General features: G+C 18.5%; 1 protein-coding gene across 1 annotated transcript, besides 1 other annotated feature; it reads left to right on the forward strand.

The window, feature by feature from the left end:
* Positions 1–7,663: 7,663 nt before the first annotated feature.
* PGO_000210 (variable surface protein) lies at positions 7,664–8,676 on the forward strand (the record flags this gene model as incomplete). Its single annotated transcript, XM_028690729.1, has 3 exons — positions 7,664–7,678; positions 7,801–8,424; positions 8,530–8,676. 3 exons carry the CDS (start codon positions 7,664–7,666, stop codon positions 8,674–8,676), a joined length of 786 nt encoding a protein of 261 aa, XP_028546530.1.
* A 15,977-nt stretch (positions 8,677–24,653) lies between these two features.
* Positions 24,654–24,674: part of a sequence feature (assembly_gap, 119401..119412;~variable surface protein) that runs on past the window's edge.

Below are 24,674 nucleotides of genomic sequence, written 5' to 3' on the forward strand. Positions count from 1 at the left end.
TTATAATTCAAAATTATTAAACACATGTAATATAGAATAGTGCTTATTATAAAAAAAACTATTTAACTCCATATATATAAATGTAGAAGTTTATTAATAATATAAAAATGAGGAAGCTATATTTGAGCATATTTTATTAGAATTATTATGGTAGAAGTGCATAAAACATTATAATCATATACTATATTGTAACCATTATTTTATAAGGCTAAAAATTAAAACTTGAAACATAAAATAATACCATTAAACATATTATACTGCACCTAGATATGGCATAAAAAGGAAAATATATATAGTAATATATTATAAAATATTTTTTAGGTTTGAAGAATATTAATGACAAGCTTAATATCTATTGCTAATAATTTAATAGATATATAATATATTATATAATATGTTTTAAAGTGTAAACTTATGGTATATTTTTTATTGGTATTTAATATTTTTATAATTTTTTATAATTTGTTAATTTTACTCATTGAAACTCTCTTAAATATAAAATGTACTTATACCATTAAAATTACTCTTATAATATTTTACTGTGGAATAATTATGTAGTAAATTTAATGTATAAGATTTATTAGATTATCTGGACTAATAATTTTTGTGTATAGAACATTACTTAAGATATTACGTCAATATTATTTTATTAGGTGATATTTATAATTCTTTTAACAGTGGAAAATTGTGTATTAAATATATATAATTATTAAAATTATATCCTATATTTATTATATAATAATAATTTGCCTAATATATGTTACATATATTAATATTTCAGATCAATTTAGTATACATTAAATATCATTACCCCTGTATATATTCACAGGAAAATACATTAAAACATGTCATCACCGTTATATGTTTTCCGTAGGGCATCTGTTTTTTCTTATTTTACAATAATAATTTATTTTATTCATTATTTAACTCATTGCTAAATTCATTCTATTAATTATATCTATTTGTACAATAGGTCTTTACTATTTTTATATTTAATTTGGATGTTCTTTATATACTTTCCATCTACAAATATTGTATAGCTCTTATCGCTAAAAAAATAATTTAAAAGCTACAATAAACCATATATTTGCGTTAATATATATTTCTATATAACATCTGATATTCTTTATTGATGTGATATATATCTATGAACTTCTCATCACATACTGAGTAAAAATGTATATTATTTTTAATAAAATGTTTTGAGCATTAATTTTGGAAATATAATAAAATGTTATATAATAAAAAATGGAATGGATTATACTTTTGTTTAAATAATATATCAAGAAGTAAAAAAATTTTAATTTATAAATTTATTCCCTTGTTGTACGAAATACAATTTATGTCATGATAATTTAAGATCAAAATCTATCAAGTCTGTTATTATAATAGATTTATATTCTTAAAAAATAAATATTATATAATAAAATTATATGTTATTATATTACATATATAATATGCACAAAATATTGCATTTAGCAAACGAATACTGCATTCAACATAAAAATTTTATTATAATAAATATTATATAACATATGAATCTAAATTGAATATTTTATAAAAAAGTTATAATTTTGAATTATCATAGAGTTTATATAATCAAGAATAATTTCTTTATGATTGAACTCATAATTTTTAATTATTTTTTTATACACTTAATAATGAATATGTGTTTCTTAAAAGTATATCATATTCATAAAATATTATGCAGCTACTGCACTAAATTATTATTAGTTAAAAGGTTACACACTTATTGCGTATATACTTGGTATATACATTTATGATTTTAATGAAAAATGAGTATTAACTAAAATACTTTTATTTTTATTGTAAAATCGAATAGGAATAATAATTTTCATGTTTCTATGCACATTTTTTTACATAATAATATTTATATTGTGTGTATTATTATAATGTACTTTCAAAAAGTTCATTTTGACGTATTTTGAAAGTGTAATTATAATTGTTATAATAATAACACAAGAAAAAATAAAATACAATTATATTGTAAATTAGCGAATATGGAAAAAAATTTATAATTTTCAAAAATTTATATTCGGTTTTGATATTAGGCTATTATAAATTAAACTTTTATATTATTTTAAATATATTTTAATTAATTTCAATTATAAAAAGATTATAATTTAATTATATAAAGCGATATTTTTAGTATACTACCTGTTTTTATATATATATTTTAATTAAAAATAAAATATAGCATGTTTTATGAATATATAATAACATCAATTATTCTCAATATATATACAATAAAGATAACTATATATATATAATCCATGAAAACAATTAATTTCATAGTATCATATACCACGATTAAATAAATAATAATATAAAATTATTCTTTTCTTTTTGTGTCTAAAACAATATGTTTAACAATAAAATTAAGAAAAAAAAAAATTTTCTTAATGTATATATGTTTTTTGCAAAGTATATTAAAATTGCAATATCTTAATTATTAAATATTAGAGTATATAAATATGTATTAACCAAAAACAATAGTTTTTATAGATTTCACTTAAAGACGAGTCACTGAAATCCTTAAATGTTAAAAATTAAAACATAGAAATTTAAATTTAAATGATAACACTAAATGATTAGTAGTGCACTAGAATTATAAACATTTTGTAAATGTATGCATTCATATGAAATTAATGAAATATATAAATGAGAAAAGTATATAAATATTCTAACATAATGTTATTTATTGCACTTATATATGTTCATTTTAATTTCTTATAGGGAATAATTATTTTATTGTAATAGTGAAATACATATTAAAAAAGTACAAAAAATTTGCTTATTAATTTTTATTATTATACAATCTCTTCTTTATAAAACAATTATTCATGCTATGTAATCATGTAAAATTCGTTATCATTAAAACTCAAGAGAAACTTCATAATATATCAGACCATAATATTTATAAAATAATTGTAAAAAGTTTAAAAGTTTTTTTTTAAATTATATATTTTAAGTGTTTATACTTATGATGGCTGTATAATATTTTTCAGATATTTTTAACACAAATGTATATAATAAAAGAGTAAAAATTATTTTTGATAAATCAAATATATATAACATGTCAGATATAATTGAAAATGTAAATAACAGTGTAATTTTGTACATTTATTTATAATTAAAATTTTTATGTTAATTATAAATATTGTAATTTATAATAATCTAGAAAGAAATCTTATAATATAAATTTAATTTAATTTTTTCTACAATTTGTATCCTTCATCTTTTAGTTTAATTTTAAGGGTATATTCCCCCAAAGCAAATGTGATTTTAATTGTTTAGTTTTTAACAATCATAGAGGACATTTTTTTATTCTCTTTTCACAGTTTTATAATGATTATTGGAATAATATAAATATTAAGTGGAGTTACGTTATCTTTAATGGGATGTATAAGACCTAATGCTATTATTTAATATATATGGAGCATAAACAACATAATAAAAACTTTTATTTAGGAGAAAGTTTTAAATACTTCTACTACAAATTAAAAGATCTAGTGAAAATTTATACAGGAAATTGTTTTACAGCAGGAAAATGTTATGAACAAATTAGAAATATAATAAAAACTAACATTATCATGCCTATTTCTGATATATGTCTAAATCATGTTAGTAATCATATATACCTTGATGAAGATGCATTTATTAAATTTCAAAATATGGAGAAATTATATAATATTATTTATAAATTTAACAGTAATAGAAATTACTATTTAGAGAGTTATAATATAGGTTAATACGCAGATTATTTATAAAAATGTAGAGCCTGTAATTATAATAAAAGTTTTAGTAAAGAATTAAATAAATCTGAAGAGAAATACTATGCATATATTCAGAGAATATGTGGTTGTACTTCTGCATAGAAACTCTTACATAGTTCCCTCAAAGCAGAATAGGTGCACATAAAAGTACAGATACAAGTAAAGACACAGATACAGATAAAAAAAAAAATCCAGTGGTGCATGCACCTATACGTATAGGTACAGATACAAGTACAGTCGTAAGTGTTTGTACCGTCATAATTTTGATAATCATATTTATTCTGTATAAGGTATAAATAAACTTGATATATTTAATTTATATTAAATTCCAATTCTAATACACATTAATTTAATATATAAAATCAAGTGAATTACATAATTTTTAAAAATAGTATATTTATTTTTTATTTTCAGTATACAAAATTGAGTTTATTTTTTATGCAAAGGGAAAAGTAGTTAAAAGGCCTTTTAATAAGAATACTAAATATCATCAGGACTTAAATAATTTATTTGATACCACGTACAATAACTTAAATAATAATAATTTTCGAATAGCATATAGCTCAGAGGACTAATCATAGTGTGAATATAATTTTTAAGTGAATTAAGTTAGCTTCCTATTAAAAAATTTAATTATATGTATTCCTTGTGTAAAAAAGAGAAAAAAATAATTGTGCGAGCAAAATACATTCAATATGATTCTAAATATATGAAAATCTTTTCCTACATTTTTTGTAATTTAAGGAAATATATATAATATAAGCCTTGTAATATTGTCCCTTTTTAAAAATAATGGTACCCATTTTCAAAATATAGAATAAGTAACAATCCATAAATATACACAGTTAAATGTAAACTATTATTATTAAGTATTTAAAAATTAATATATTCAAATTCTATTCATTATATATGTGCATGATATTTTATTTGTGTTAAGCAGCAATTATTCATTTCAGCTGGTTATAACAGCGAGTGAAATAATGTATTAATTTAAAAGACTGAATACATATATGGATTTATAATATACAGTGTAATATATCCTAGAAAAACATATGAAACCTATACATGAAAAAATCGTTATGATATATATTTAAATTATGAAGCAATCATCTTACAAGAAGAACGCAATATTATTAAATAAAAAAGAAATCCTTCTATAAATGTGTTGTATTTCATAAATAAATATATTAAAGTATTATATCCTTATATATATACTATAACCGAATAAATTTATAATGCGAATTCATATGGAAAAGTGCTTTCTTACTTTATTCATTTGATAGGTATATAGAAAAAAAAAAATTATTATAGAAATAAATTCAGAATATTTTAACATGTTTTGTTAATTCTATTAAATATGCTTGCAATATTCCAAGAAATGAATATCATTATATAATTTATTGTATGATAACATTATTATCACAATTAATATATATATAATTAAACAATTACATTATTGATAAAGATATGTATTAGAGGCAGTTAATTATCGTATGTAAAAATTTCTGATAATTTTTTTGTGTATTATTATAAAATATATAAAAAGTCCAATATATTAAAATATAATTTAATCTAATATAGAATAAATATATTTAAAATAATACATAAGAGGAAATTTTCTATAGAAAATTATTGTCTTATATATATATTTTTTCTACTACGTTTAAGTATTTTTATTTAATTTTTTTTATTAGTACACTACATTATCAATTTTTATGATAATTAATATAGTGTTGGACAATAAATTTCCGTTTAAAGGCATTATATTTTTCCCTTTGCTTGATCTTATTTATATACTACGAAGTAAATTTAATTCTATTTTATGTAATTTTAGTATGTTCACATGTTATAATATATTTATTTATTCATTCATATAAAACTGTATATCAATTATTAATGATACGTGCACATATCTTGAAAGATGTATAATTAATATTAATCCATTTATTATATTATATATAGAAAACAAAAATTAAAATAGCATATTTATTGCAAAAGAGAATTATATCAAACTTTTTTACATATATTAATTATTATTTTTTAAATGATAACATATATATTTTTTTATTATAAAAATATTAACATATTTTAATTTGTGTAATATATGTAAAATGTCCTATTTATATTTTATAATATACCTAACAAAATTTTAAGTTATTTTTTAATTTTTAAGGTAAATCATTTTTATTATAAAATGTGATACTTCCAGTATGTTTTATTAAATATTTATCGAAATTATATAACACTAAATTAGTAATAGATTAATAGTATATTTACATTGTTTATGACTATACAATTAGTATGAATCATTTAGAAACTTTATGAAGAAAATACTATTTAAAAGTTATTCTTATTATTACAGGAGTAAACAGAAATATATTTATATTCATACTTTTATACCTCATTATTCATTTTTTGAAATAATATTTTAGATATGTTTTTACTTTTCTACATTTATCCTTATTATTAATAAATCAAAAGCTTAAGTTTAACTTGTGTGTATAAATAAAAACAAAGAGTATATATATATTTAATTTTTTCTATATAATTATATAATGTCCATTTATCATGATAAAAATAAAAAACTAATTCATATATGAGCAAATTTTATATTATTTAATTAAGAATAAAAATGTTTAATGAATAATAACATCATATGATAAAATAAAAAAATTGCATTATTAGAAAATATTATATATTATAATAAAAAAAACGTATGTTAATTACTAGAATGTATAACAACTATATATGTCTATTATTAATAACGAAATATTCTAAAGCTAAAGCACAAATTGTGATCCCATTTTATTTTTCGCAAATTCAAACACACTAATATATTTTGTTTAAATTATAGAAATAATAATATTTTAATAAAATAATATTAATATAAAAGTATATCAATAAATAAAAAGAAAAATTATATTTTTATAATCCATTATAAATTATGTATTTTAAATTGTTTTACCTTAAAAATGTTATTAATGGAATTATTCTGTTATTATTTTAATTTTAATATTTACATTAATAAGTATATAAATAAGTGAAACATCATATTTGTAAAAAATATATCATAAAATGTAAATAATTTAGTATGCTAGTTTTAATATTTCATTAATATTGCTATGTAAACTATAATATATAATATTCTTTAAAAACATTTTTTTATCGCAGAGTGAATTTCTATTAATATATATATTTTAAAATTATATGCATCATAAACTTGTTTTAATATTAATTTTAATTATACATATATATAGTATATAGATTCCTGGAATTTTCCCCTAAATCGCGATCATTTATATTCACAAATTTTTATAATTTTATGTTCCAGTTTAATGAGGTATAAAAACTCTTAAATAATAATCTATTTATTCCAGAATTTTACGATTTCTACATTAGTTTATATGAACACTATAACAATTATTATAAACAAAAAAATAAAATAATTTATATATATATATAATAAAAATAATGACACATGTAAATTTTATGTCCTTTTTAATACTTAGAGTAATAGTAAAATTATGAAATTTTTATTTAATAAGATACCGTTAAACTTGTATTATAAGTGAAAATATTATGCTTTTGCAAATAGATTAAATTTTTATGCTTTTTAAAGTATGCAGTCAAATAAATAATTAAACATATTATATGAAGTAACTTATTTGTAGTATAGTTTAGTTTCATACAAATTAATTATAAAGAGTATCAGTGGTACATTTACCTGAATTCTATAAATACTAAATAGGGGTACACAAATATTTCTTATATAATGCTTCATTATTTGTAAAAATATATATTATTATGCATATAAATTTGAATATTTACTTTTAGATAACCTATATAAAAATATAATAAAATCTGCAATGGAAGGAGAGGCTGTACCTTTTAAAAATTATGACACAAACTACATCAAGTATTTTCATATATATCTGTATATAAATAACATGAAAATTACTTCAATATAACACAATTTTTGTAATATTATTATTTTTCTTTTTAGTATGGATTTATAAAAGATTTTTTTAAATATGAAGAAATTATGGATCAGTGCATAGAAATCGCAGATTCTCAACGCATTGATAGGTGTGATGAATTGACAATAGAAAATTTTGATAAATTTGTGTTTGACGTTAAGAGCAAATGCCCCCAAGTCATTTTATATTTACAAAAAATATATGAAAATAATAATATGTCTAGTGTAGGATGCAAATTCTTGTATTATTGGGTATATAACTATCTTCTACAGAAAAAGCAAATTAATAAAATCAGAACGATTTATCTTACTTTTTTGAGTACATATAGTGTGACTTATTCAAATCACAATTTAACTGATGCTCGTAAGATATCTATTAAAGAAGTAGATTTACCAAAAGTTACAGCATTATATGATATGTATAAAAATCTTAAAACTATCAAGCAAAATTGTAAACCAAATAAAAGCGAAGAATATTGTAGTTTAGTAAAGGAAATTATTAATCAATATAATATGCAGTTGCAAAAAGAAGATATTGAAATTAGTGCAACACACGTATTACCCCATTATCACAGCAATATTAAAGCTCCTATTTTAACAACAATTACAGTAATATTAATGATAACGTTTTTTATATTTATTGCTAATAAGGTAAATTAAGATACAGTTTATATACATCTATGCTATGATGCAATTTTTCTATATAAATAAATTAATTTCATTATCAATGCATATATTTTTATTATTATGAATTAGATCTCTCCACATGTACCATTTTTGCACCATGGAATAAAGAGAATAAAAAATAAATTAAAAAATACAGTTATAGAATGGAATATGTTACAATCACAAGGTTTACGCAACAGTTTTTTAAACACTGACAGATACAGTGTATTTATATAATTGCGCTTAATTTTTCATTAAATATATAATTCGACGAATATATTTCTCGTAAATAATAATTTAAGAAATTATAAGATGTTTCTATTAATGACATTATTTAGAAATTATTCTTGCAATTGACTAAAACATTAATTAAAATTAATTTCTCCCTATAATGAGATTTAAATTCAGAATAAACCATAAAATTATCTTCAAAATATTAATTCCTAGGACAATAAATAATAAAAACAAATTTATGAATAGATTTCCAACTTGTTTCCTAAAATATACAGTATTATTCATGAATACGTTGAACAATATTTACAAAAAGATATATTGTAAATGAAATAAGTATATATTTTACGGGTAATCATTTTTATAAACATGAATATTATGAAGAATAATATAATGAAATATGTATAATTCACTGATACGAATACTTTTTACTTATGTTATTGATTATTATTGCAACGTGCATATTAATTATCAAATGCCTATGGCGCTAGTTTGTTCTATATTATAAATATTTTTAGACTTTTTTATCATATTTTATTGTACTAAGTGTACTACGTATCTCTCTTACATTAACTGTTTTAAAATGACAATTATATTACATTTAACAATTATTAGTAATATAAAGGATACAATATATTACATGTCATTTATTTTTTACATTTTTTTAGTATCACTGCATAAAAATATTATTATGTTCCCCTTTATGTTCTATTATAATTTGTGTTGATTATTATATAATTTTTTTATGTTGTTTTAAATATTACTGCGCAGGATGTACATGAAAAATATTGGTAGAAAAGCATATTTGTATTTTGACGATATAACATAATTAAAAAATAATTAAATTAAATGTACATGAATTATGGGATTCTGTTTAAATACAATTGTATCATATTATATTATCTTTTTTTTTTTTAAATTTATATTACTTTTCACATGGATATTTAGAGAAAATAAACATATATGAATATAACCCATATATAATATGATAATTGTATATATTATTATATATAAAAATATTTTGCTCATATTTTTAGGCATAATATAAATATAGAATAAAAATTATAAGTAAATATGAAATATAATTAAAATTATAACAAATATGAAATAGAAAAATTAATATGGTTTCCAAAAAAAATAAGAAAACATGTGTATAATATACATAAGCATTTGAATCTGATGAGGATTATAGATTAATTAGAATAAAATATGAATTATTATGAATAAAAATTTCTTAAAATTTTTTGATATAATTATCTTGTAAAAAAAATAAAAATACATATAAGTTACATTATTACTAATATTACATATGGTTCATTACGTATTATATATTATGGAGAAGTAAAAATAAAATTAAAATGCCAATAATAAATTATATATTACTAAAACAAATATAATCATTAGCTATTTTCATTTTAATATATGTTGTGTAATAAAACCAATTAAATTTTTTTATGTTCGTATAATATAAATATCAATATATGAATTTTTTATAATTCCATTTGGATGATCACATATATATCTTATAATTTAATAATAAATTCTAAATACTTAACGTCCTAACGAATAGGATAAAATTATTTCATTCTTGAAACTTATAATATTTGGGTATACTTTATTTTCACGACCAAAATCAATGGTAATGTTCTTTAAATGTTTTTTATAATCGTGTACGTTTGAATAGTCCGTCAACATTAACATATTTATTGTATCGATAAATTTTATAGTGAAGTTAATTATGTATACTATTCTATATATTAAAAATATTTCATACATTTTTTAAATATAAAAATAAACATTAATTTTATTTGAAGCTTATAATTCTCTAATTATTCAGCTGTTTTAATTAAGCTATTAATGTTATTTATAGTTCATTAGTAGTTATGATAGATATTACATAAAATAAAAAAGTTCATGTGATTAATCGTGTGTCTTATGATTTTAATAATATATTTTGTGTTTAATATATATGTGCGAAAGCATATATAATTATCTTTGTATTCTATTATGCAAATACGTACATATTAAAAGCCCTTAACATATGAAGAACAAATACATTTCAAAGTTTAAGTATATATATAATTCGTATTTTTATAATATATTTTTATATTGATTTCTATTATACTGTAGTGTAATTTATGGACATATTATTATATGCCACTTTTCATTAGAATTAATGTATTTTCCTAAATTGTTATTTATAATAAATAGAGCACATGATATATATAATCCAATACTTATTTGCATTAAAATGAATATACGAAATATATATATTTTTTATTGTATAAAAACATAATTCACGCATTAAGAAGTTAAAAAAAATAGATGGATGTGCTTTTAAGGGTATATCATTATTTATTTTACCTATATATTTGTTTCAAAATATTGTATATTAAATAATGTAGTAATAAGACTTCTTAATCATTTGAATAACATGTATCATATATTTTTTATTTTTTCTTAACATCCTTAAGAAACATCATTTAAAAACATTACCCTTCAAGGTATATTATATACAATTAGAGGAATTACAAGATTTTATTGTTCTTATATAGATAATAAGGGAACGGTAAAATTAAACTTAGACAAGATTAAAAGGTTAATAAGAACATCCAAAAAATTTTGAACGCATTTTGTAGATTACATTTTGAAACTAAAGGGACATCCAAATGTTTGAAATGGTGTAATCGCCTATATTACTGGATTGGAAATATGGTAGTTGATAAATTATATAATGACGATGAATTTTATAGTATTTTTAATAAACTCCAAAAAGGAATAACATAAATTAGTTTTTCTGATAAATAAGATGTAATTTTTCAAGAGGTATTAATAGGGATAATTTTAAAACTATCATATTAGCGTATAATTATGCATTAGATAACACTGAAATTTTAGATAGTCTTAAGAACAGTGATATTTGGTGTGATACGTATTATATAAAAAATATTCAAAATTCTGTAAATATATAAAACAAAGTACATAATGATTTCATTAATGGAGTCGAGAAAACTTATTGTTTCGAATTTATAAAATATTTTCCTTCATATAAATCTGTTGAGTTACCTAATTTAAAATGTAAATTCAATAGTGAGTTTAGAGAAATAATTCATTCAAATGTAAATTCTCTTGTCCAAGGTCAGCAAGAACAAATTCCTATAGTAAGCACAGATAAAAAAATTGGGATTAAGTCTTTTAAAATAGTTATTAATACATTATTTTCTACAGTATTTTTACTAATTATTTTCCATATATATAAGGTAATTATGAATAAAATTTAATATTTGGCTTATAATATGCTACACATGATATTTCTATTTCAATAGTGAAATCACACTAAAATAAATAGAATATTTATATGAAACATGAATACATATGAATTAATAAATAGTTTATATCAGTAGGAACATGGATAAGAAAGAACATAACAAAATATAATTCAATAATATGTATTTTAAATTATATATCTATGCAAAAATTAATGAAAATAACATTTACCTTAGAACAGTGAATTAATAGAATAAATAATTTGATTTATATTATTAGAATTCATAAAACATATACAAAATAAGAAATATTTTTTAATTTAAAGATATTAATATAAATAACTTTAACGATGTCCTTTTACAAAACTATCTGTTATTAAATAACAGAAGCATGTCGAGAACAAAATTCTGTTAATGCAGTTATCGGAATAAAAATCTAACATATAATTTGTGCTTTATAATGTAACACACAATAATATATGCTAGTAATATATACTTATTATAACAGAAATATTAATTAATATATGCATAATATCATAACCATACAAACAGTCGATGAAAGCATAAATTTAATTTTTAATATTTTTTATCTTACTACAGAAAGAAATATTATGGATTATGAAGAATTATAAATAGAAAAACATAAACAGTTTATTTTATACAATTATTATAGGTATAATAAGTATAGATTTTATATATAGTGTAAATATATATATGTGTTATAATAATAAATACTTTAATGTGATATAATAAATATAGGATGCATTTTGCTATCTATAATAGTCACAAATATAGTTTTAATTGAAGTTATTATTAATCTGTACACATTTAATTCGAACAATTATTTATGAAATATATGAAATGTACTTCTATAAATTACCTGTCAATATATAGTGTGCCAATGAATAACTGTGTATTACAATATTTTATATATTTTTAAAGTATTACATTCTAAAAAAACAATGATTTTATTATTGAAAACATATAAGTAATATAATTTTGATCATTTCAATAAATTAATAATATAGAAATGTATTTTATGTATATATTGAATAAGAAGCAATTATATAAAAAACTAAATATGTAAGCAAAGACATAAAGAAGTTAATTAAAAAATTAAGTAATCTAAGTCACATTTCTGATAAAAAAAAGTATTAAATATCTTCTCTAAAAAATTATTTATTATCCATAATGTTGCAGAAAATTATTCTCTACGTAAATGAATTTACTTATAAATTTTCTTTTTCTTAAATATAATTTTTAAAGGATCAAAAATATAATATTGCAATTTAAATAATATATATATATATATATTTAAATATGTATTATAATTTTCCTGCTTTAGTGACGTTAATACCTAAGTCGTATATTTTTGAGATAATAATATGATGAATTTTCAATATTTTTGAATAAATATATTATATTTTAATTATAGATTTAAGCATTTTCATAAATACATATGGGAAAATACAAAAAATATTAAAAATATATAATAATATCTAGAAGAATATGTATTTTGTACATTTGACAATGATTAAAAAAATATGAATATAAAAAAAAGATGAGGAATGTATTGAAAAACATAAAAATAATTTTTAGAAGTATATTTCATGTGTAATACTAATTTATTATATAATTTAAAAAAATAACATATATAAAATATAAACAATATTATGTTTTGTTTCATTACAGAAATATAAAAGTTAAGATAAAACAAACATTTATCTTATAAATTCATTAATTTTAATTCTTCCATATAGATATTTGATATTTTATTATTATTTTTTTTGATTTGAAATGTTATATACTTTAATTCATTATTATGCTATTATTACTTATCTAACATTTTATTCAACTTTTGTAAGATTATTTGATAAATATATAGTTTATTACTATTTACGTATGCATGCAATATGTATTTTATTCAAAGATTTGAATATATATATTACATACACGAAATAAATTAAACAAATTATATGATATTATTGAATCTTATAGATTCATCACGTATTTAATGAGTTAAATAATTTCTTTAGTCAATACCTTATAACAATTAATTTCACAAAAGTATTAATAAATATGGAAGTGAATAGTTAATGATGAAATTATCCTTTTAACAAAAAGTAAACAATGATATAACAGTATGGAATTTATATAAATTCTAATATTTAATAAACCTGTATAACATGTATTCATATTAAAAATAATATTATATTAATATTCATTTCTTGTGTAAACAAATGTACAAAGTTAGAATTATGTTTTCGTATTAATCACACAGATAAATTTATATATATTTATATTTTATTATATTCATTTACCACTACTTTCAAAATAATGTTTATATAATTTCTACAGTAATAAAATTATAAAAATTTATATTTTAAATATTCTAATAGGGAAAATAAAAATATTTTTATATAACATTATGATAAACTATATTGATAAGAGTCATTTTATATTATATTTAAATATTTCATTAGTCCTTGTTCTTGTGTAAAAAGTATATTAATATAATTTTATAATAAATATATATAATAAGCGCTAGAGCAACACATTATAATGTATTAAAATATATTTAATAAAAAAGATATTATATTAAACATTAATGAATTATCTGTCTCTAATATATTTCTGTGTGTATTTAAATAAGACATTAAAAAAGTACATCATTATTAAAAGTATTTATAGTACGCAAAAAAGAACATATATATATATTAATAATTTAGTTATCAGTTCTTAAAAGTAAACATATAGAAAATAAATTTTTTATTTATTTTCCTTGGGTAATAAAATGATCATCCAAATAAACAAATAAATATACATATTAAATTTATTATATACGGGAATTGATTATAATACAACAAAATTAAACAAGCCTTATTAAATGCTTTTAAAAATATCTCCTTTTCAAATAAATGAAATGAATTATAACTTATTAAAAAAAAATATTGACACACTCAATTAAAAGTAAAACGAATAATATATAATATTAACATATGCAATAATTATATATACAAAATAATACAACTTAAAAGGAAATGCAAAAACACCTTTAAAAAGAATCTTTTTATATAAAAAATAATAAAATTTACATTATTTGATATAAAATATACAATCTATTGAACTAAATTGTATGTTTATTATGTTCATAGTTAGAGTTAGTTAAAAATAAAGTAGATACAATGAAAATATTGTTATAGCAAAAAAGGATATATTACATTTTTTAATTTTCACTACATAAATATAATTTAAACATGCAAAATGATATTTTCATCATATAATAAATGTGATACATATTTATATTTATAATAATATTTCATATTTTTTGTTCTTATTTCCCATGTTATTAAACAAAAATGAAATTTTTTTCTAATGTTTAAGCTAAATTTGTATATATATGACAAAGATAATGTATTCACAATAAAAATATGCAAATATAGCACAAATGGTATGATAAGTATTCATATAAATTAAAATGAAATAAGTTAATATAATTTATTAAGCATAAAGCATGAAAAGGTGATACGTGAAAATGATTTATCAGCATGTAAAATTTAGATAAATTTAATGTCAAAAAATAATAAAAAAAGTTCATAAAACATTGAATATAAAAAATAAATAAATTTCTAATTAGTTGTAATTTTCGCACTTATAATATAAAATTGCAGGCATAATATGCAAATAGAATTTATAAAGTTATCGTAAAATGGATAATAATCGAGTATCTTGAATTATGAAGGCAGAAAAAATTAAATTAATTTCAACATTAAATAATTGTATTATTTTTATAAATATATATATTTAAAATAGCTATAAAATACTTAAGTATATTTTATCACTTCAATATAGAATAAGAATATATAATTAAAAATGAACAAATTAATAATATTAAAAAAATTATGAGAAAAAATCAACAAAAAAGAATACAGAATCCTAAACACTGGACATAGAACGCAGTAAATAATAATTTCCCTAAAATAAAAATATATCTGTAAACATCGATTACATTCTTTTTATTATACTCAAAGTATTTAAAATTGCAAAAATATTTTAGATTAATTTTTTGTAAATTTTTTTTTTTTTGCTAAAAATTATGATAACACTTTTATTATGAAATTTAATACTTATATGTAATTTTAATTCATAATTTTGTATAAGGACTAAGTATGATGCAACATATAATATAGTTATTGGACTAAATGTATTTTTATAATTTATTTGCATATATATTTTTACTATTATATTTAATTTATTTATACGAAATATAAACTTAATGAATAATAAAACGCACGCCCGCGTAAATTAGTTAAAATAGTTTCTACACACATATAAATGTTATTTTTATACTGTCTATTCTATTGTATATTTGTGTTTCGGTATTGATGTATTTCTAGTGCTATAACAAATATAATATAAATTTATATAAAATTATAATAAAAAACTAATATAACAATAATAAGAAAACAATTTAGTACAGTGAATTCATGGAACTATTTAGTGATTATTCAAAACCAAATTAAATTTAACCTCTTTAAATATATGTTTTCCTTATTATATTCATCTACATATGTGTTTTTATACATATAGCGTGAACTGGAAAAGTATATCTAATAGATTCAATACATGTTAAAGTATTTGTTCTGGTAATATTCCTAATTCCATTTCTATTGTGAAATCAGAAGTTACATTTTGCCATATAAAGAATTCATAAAATATTTTAAATTATGAATATTAAATATTTGAAATGTTTATATTAAATATAAACTAAATTATGAAATTATTTCTATTAATATCCATGTAATTCTATATTATAATAAAATATAAAAAGCAATAAATTCCTAAAGATTATGTAAAAATAAAAAAAATAATTAAAAAATATTAAGTATTAATAGAATACATCTTTGTGTTTTTAGAAGTTATTGCTATAGTATGAAGAAATTAGAAGATAATATAGATAAAAACTAATACATGAATTATATTATGCTAAAGGCCATATTAAATGAGCTGTGGAATAATTTAATAATAAAAAATAATAGCATGCATTGGCGCACAACTAAAAAAATTATAATACAATTTCAAAAAATTAAAAAAAAATATGAATGCCAATGTAATTATTATATAGAAAAAATTATATTATAATTATAAAAACATTACTTATAATACATTTTTGTTTGTTAAAATTAATTCTGGTTAATCATTTTATACCACATAATTTATATTAAACTTACTCCATATATAATAATGTGAAACAGTTAAATAACATAATGCACACATATTTATATTAGTACACATTTGTTCAGATAATTTTGTTTAATATATAATATCGTATTTATTATAAAGATATTTTCTTAATTTTTATGTGATTACGATTTAATGTTATGTGTATGTGCAAATTTGCATTATATTTGTCATGAAATTTTCGTTTATTTTCCTTAAATACATGGAATATAAAACATTTTTTAAAATAAATAATTATTGTTTTAACCTTTATATTATACACATATCTTTTTATTTTATGCATTTTAGCGTTTCCTTGTCCATAAGTATAAATAGTTATATTCTTCCAGTTTGATGTATATATTTTCCTTTCAAATATTTAATCAAATTGACTAAGATATTCACTATATTCTACATTATATCTCTTGTTATATGCTCTAGATAATAACGCTGCTCCTATATTTTTACGTAAATATTTTTTTAAAAATTCGTTAATTTTTATTTTACCCCACACATTTCTGCTTAGAGGAGTTATCTTTTAGAATAATGCAATCATAATGAAAATATTAAATATGTTTATTCAATAGTAATTAATTTTTTATTTATGTTAATTATAATACGTATTCAATTATTAATATTTCTTTATAATATATTTGTATTACTTTGTATAATAAAAAATTCACGACAATTATTGCAAAAATGAGAAATGTTACCATCAAAAAGGTTATAACTGAAAATTTGTTGTATGTAGAGCGTAATTCTGAAAAGAGTATGTATTTAACAAGAACATACATGTTAATGGTTCCAAACTGGTGATAATCTATATAAGATTAGGGTGGCATCCTTATTATAACGTATCACTTCCTCATCCAAAATGTCTGATCTAATAATTTTTGGGGTCATTATACCTGTATACATTATAGAAAATTTTAGTGTATATAACTATACTATGTAGTTTTATTTATATAAATATTAATTTAAATTAATATATTATTTTTAATACAATTTTCAGATTCCAGAAGTAGGTTGTGCCATATTTTTTATAGTTTTCTTCTGTAAAGTTTCTTGATAATTGATAAAGATAACTATTATCTTGTACTTGATTTATTAGACACTTTATGTTAGTTAAATACCTATTTTTTATTCTTTTGCATTCAGAATTATCAGAATAAATTTTTATTTTCCAAATATCTTCAAGATGAAAATTTATTATACCATGCTTTATATCTTCTTCTATGTTTTATACATTAATAGTTTCAGTTATAAAGTCTAAATAATAATTCATAGAATTACAGTAATTTTTTTTATTTTTATCATCATTATATGTGTTCTTTTAATCTATTATATACAACAATGACTTTCGGATTGAATATATCCATATAACCTTCTGCAACATTATGCTCTGTGAATGCAGGATTAAGTATATTAACTACATAATTTGTATCTACTTCATTAAGCAATTCCTCTATGAGATCATCCGGAGGTAAATCATAACTATGGAAAGCTTATTATTAAGTGTTATATATATATCAGAACGTGAGTATACTTATAAAATGGAGATTATAGGAATGATAACAATAATTATAAAATTATACAATAAATTATTAATTAAAGCCTACTCCATCTTCCATATTTTATGAGTTAGTCATACATAATAAATATTACAATATAATTATACTATATAAGTGAATTTCTATAAGGGAAACATAGAAATTACGTATTCCACAAAAAATAGTTCTCTATATACACTAATATAAATAAGAATAAAATAAATCATATATTATTACTACTATATAAATATAAGCATAGTAATATTATATTTATATAAATGAGAAACAAATTAAATATGGATAAATGGCACCCCTACTATGAAGCATAATACATAAATAAAAAAAATTATATATATATTTTTTAAAATAAATAACGATAGAAAATTCAAAATAAGATCTATACATATTATCATATTTGTAAATATGTATATAATATAAGTAAATAACATTCTCAAATTTATACGAATTGAGATCTCTAAAATGTTTTCCTGTAGCGTAATTATCAAAAATATTTAATGTGATATATATAATACATGAATACTTTAAATACCAATTAATTATTAAAATTAATTTTTTACTATTGAATGTAAAAATATTAATGTATTTTGATTTTGAAGTTATTCTGAAAATAGATAACTAAGCAAATATATTTTCTAAAAGAAAAATGATTTAGAAATTTAGTTTAGAGTTTAGGGATAAATATAAGTGATTTAGTACTTATTATTTTATAGTTGTACAATATTTTCATTTGGGTTTCAATATAAAAAATTATATTTTATGTAATCAAATTTTAAGTACAATTTTTATATTTCTGCTTATAGTTACTAACATCTCGCATACAATGCTTAACTATGCTATTTGTGAACTAAATATATTTTTTTTTTCAGATTTTATATTTTCAGTTTTATTAAATTTATATTCACATATATATATATATATATATAAAGATAAATTATAACTATTACTATTCCTATGAATTAAAGATTTATAAATTCTGCAACTATTACGCACGTATTATATTGATCTAAATATCTCTAATTAACTTTTTATTAGAGTATATATGTCTTTTATATATATATCACAAATATATAATATTTCCATTTTTTTTTCTTTTTTGTAAATGTTTATTTAAGAAAACCTTATTTAGTGTAAAATCTACATATATGAAAATGTAAGAATAATAATTTATAATTCATTATTTGTTACACTAATATAATATTTATTATATTTTATTTATTTTTCCTATTTTAAATGATTTTATAATTACCATTTTATAAAAAATTGGTCATTCATTATGAATTGTAGAATATCATCTATATATTTACTTTTAATACGTGTGCTTTATTCTATAATAAATATTGTTCACAACTATTTGTTTATTTTAATTACTATTATCCTTATATTTTTTTAATTTTTATGTTATCAATATTTGCATATTAGTATATTTAATAGTAGAAAAAAAATAAGAACTAATATATATGCTTCATTGAATAAATATACTACAACACTTATTTAATAAATACTATACATTTTAAATTAATAATAAGACTGCACATTATTATGTAGAATTTATTTTATCGTTTTAGTAAATTTATTATTAATAATGGAATATATTATACATAGTTATAAGGGGTTGTGTTTTAGAGTTCACAGTTTATGTTTGAGTTTATTATTTTGGTTATTTTTTATATATATACTTAATGACTCTTTTTCTTCTTCCTTTATTTTTTTTTTTTATGTTCCATAACTTTTTTGCACCTTCAATTCATTTATTTATATCATAGGATATTGTATAATGATTTATGTACTTGTATTATAATTAAATCTATTTTTATTGTAATATCATAATATATATCTATTATATATTTCTATTTATTTATTATTTATACAACGTTGAATGTTTATATCCTAAGACATTTTCATTATATATTATAAATTATTTAAACATCCTATATTAGTTACCTAATAACATTTTACAGTTAATATTTTTTTTATTACTCAATATATTGCCTTACCACAAATATATTATAATATTCTATCATTATTTTTAACATGCATATAAATTAATTATGGCGGATAAAGTTATATATATTTATACTCATGTATCATTTATGTAATGAACCTTGCATAAATATTTGTTCGATAATATATTGAATTCTTAGTTACATATCTCATTTTTTTGTATTTATTATTTATTTTACAAAATAATTTTTATTAATATTATTATAATGAATTATATATGAATTACTCATTTTATAATATAATGAGTTTTATTTGTTTTATATAATTATTATTCATTATGGTTTAGTTTGATTTTTTTTTAAGTTACAATTATTTTTTCTTTGTAAATGAATATAATAAATAATTTCCATTTTAAATTAAATTATTTGTTGTAACATATAACTTAATACGCTTATATAAAGAAACATATATATAATCATTCTAATGATACCTCTGAATGGAATATAATGAATAATATTTTCATAAAACTTATTTCTTATTTTGATTTTAATTTTTATTAAAGTTCAAAAAGGCATAATAAATTTTATTATACACTAAAATATAAAGACATTATCAATAATTAGTTAGTGTAAGGTTTATTTAATTTTGATGCAAATGTCATATTCGCATGTGTCATTTATTCAATACATATATATTTAGCAATAACAGTTATAAAATGATATACACATGCAGGAAATATGAATTCTCCATTTTTTATATTTTATAATAATTATAATATTCAATATTTTTTGGAATTATTTTATCTTACTATAATATTGTTACGTTATTCTTCATGAAACATACATATCTTGATTATTTCAAGCACACAATTTTAATAAAATATACAATTCACAATAATAAGAACATATATTATAAAAAAAAAATTTCTTTATATCTATAATATAATATGTTATAAATTTATAAATGCCATGTTCATGAAATAATTTCAAAATAATTTTTCTTAATGTAAATTGAATTGTATATACATAAAAAGGAAACATATATATAATGAAAATATTGTTTTCATTTATATGAATAAATTAAGCACAAAATATATTATATATAAAGAAGTGTTTTGTAAAATATTACTTTATTTCCTAAACATGTATTTAAGGTAAATTTTATGAATAAAAGATTATGTACGAATTTTTTGTATAATATGAACAATATGGTTAAATAAGAAGTAAAATTTGAAGCTAATATGAGCATCGAATCACAATGATGAATTATATTATATTTCGATTTCCAAACATTGAAAGTATTTTTTTCTACACATTCATTATTAGACATTTTTTATAAGTTTTATATCAAGCATACATGATATTACGATGTGCAAAAATAAATGGATAAATATTGGAAATGTTGTAGCGGTAAATAGGGGGAAATATTGAGTAACATTAAAAATTAATTAAATAAAACCTAGTGCTAACATAAAGTGAAATAGTATCATACGTATGCAGAAACATATAATATAAAGATTATGGACTCTTCTGTATATTCTTATACAGATGTATTAAAAAAAAATGAATAAATGTTACTTACGCGGTAAAATTAATATGCTTTTAATAGATGCTTTTGCATAAATGATATATTTTTGAAACATCTCATAGCAAGGACGAGTTATATGGATTACTAATAAATATTGTGGACATAGAGTTCAGTATAGTTTATTTAAAATATAATACTTGTTAATTATTATTAGCATGTGCAATGTTTTAACACCTTTTAATGACTAAATTATCCGATTATTATATAAATGAATTGATGAAAATGTAATTATATTAAACGTGATATCCTTGAATATACAATTGTAAATATAAAGCATAAATCATTTACTATATTTAGCTAAATTTTTATTACTTCAAGAATTCATAAAAAATAAATCTTTTGTTGAAGAAATATTTACATATGTATGATAAATATGAATGGTATAAACACATCTCTAACAGTTCTAATATTTTTATTCCTATATATATTTATGATTTAATAAATATAATTGACACATACATACTATGAAGAAAATAGAAATATATTATGCTAAATAATATCGTGTTATTTATCAGATTTAAAATGAATGTACCATAATGATCCACATACACTTCCTTTATTTAATTACATATATAAATATCTATATAATAACTTTCTTAAATATATGAATTGCATAAGTTTAGATCTTTACCAAAAGTATACCATGGGCTTTGATAATTTGGATTATTGATATATGTGTTATCATATCATATATTCCAACATCAAGAAATATATAATGTGAAATGCTAATAATTATACATAATAATTTAAAATAATATTTTATGAATCAACAAAGAATATTGAATAAGTACAATCTAAAATTTTATATGTTTGAATATGTATCATTGTTATATATGTCATAAAGTCATAGAATACACATTTCCGTTCTGAAATTGAATATATAAAATAAATCTATGAAAATTTTATGTTGAACATAATATAAAATAATATTCCTAATTTGTTTTCAAAAGTTTATGAATATTATATTTTAGTTCTAGTAGCAAGCACGTTATTTTTATATATTAATTACTATAATTTATTTTTTTTCTGTTATGTGCAAGTTAAATACTCTTTTATTTTTTAATTGTTAATATCATTTTATAGATGTTAGTAAATATTTTATACAACATACTATTGTATAAATGTGATTTTATAATTTTTTTCAAGTTTTCTACCACATTTGTTCCATGGGTGCAAACAAGTATCATATGAATAAGTAAATATGGCATGAAACATATAATACAAACAACTATGAAGATCTAAAAAGCATTAATCAAACAAAGGTTAAGAGAACAATTATTACAAACTATAACATAGTTTATCATAACACATTTGATGAATATATAGAAAAAAGGATAATAACATATAATAATATAGTGTTATAAAAATATGTGGGTGTAAAACATATTTTTGAGAACACAATTATTTATATATATTAAAAGTGTAAATATAAATAAAAATATCTCTGATATTATATTTATAGAATAATCCTCAAACAATAATTTATTTTATCCAAATTATTGGAAATACTGATGCATATAATAACATAAAAATTAGGTAACAAAAAAATATTAATTCATTAGTCATATTCATTTACGTGCTGTATATAATTTTAATAAGCGAAATAAAAACTTACATACACATTAATATAAGACCATATAAAAACATTGTAATTAGAAAATTGAATCCACAACTAATAACGCATAATATGTAGTTTATAATCGAGATCTTAACTTTTTCTTTGAATATATATATTTTGTAATAATATATAAAGAAACAAAATTAATAAAAGCACTTTAGTAAACTATATTAATATATATGGAAAAAATAACATCAACGTTTACATATTTTTAGAGTAAAATATATGCTTGTTCCGTTTGATTTAATTTTATCGAACTGAAATATATATTGCATAAAGAGTGACATATTTATTCACGTGAACCATTAAGAAATAATTTATAAAATAATAAAATATATATAATTATTATTGTAGTGCTCTATTTAAAAAAAAAAAATCATTATTATAATATATTATATTCCTTATATATTCATCATTTTTGGACACAAAATTATGTATAATGTAACGCACAAAAAATTATGAGTACAGAAAAATATTTATATAAAGTACATTGAAAAATGCATAGATGAATACATTTAGTAGTATATACTCATTAACGAAGTATTTAATAAAGTTCTAAAAATACAAATAATATAATTTGTAATCCTGAATCCCATTTATATTAAAGAAATAATTTAAAGTTAAAATAAAACATATGCTAATTAAATATAAATAAAATTATATAAATTTTAGTAATAAAGGTAAAAATCATGAGTAAAATATAACTATTATAAATTAGGAATATTTAAATATATAAAAAAAGAATTATGAATTTATATATTTTTATTTTATTATCATTTACTAAACACATCTTTGCAGAAA

Source organism: Plasmodium gonderi (assembly GCF_002157705.1).
Source record: "Plasmodium gonderi DNA, contig: Pgo-contig_18, whole genome shotgun sequence".
Lineage (NCBI taxonomy): Eukaryota > Apicomplexa > Aconoidasida > Haemosporida > Plasmodiidae > Plasmodium > Plasmodium gonderi.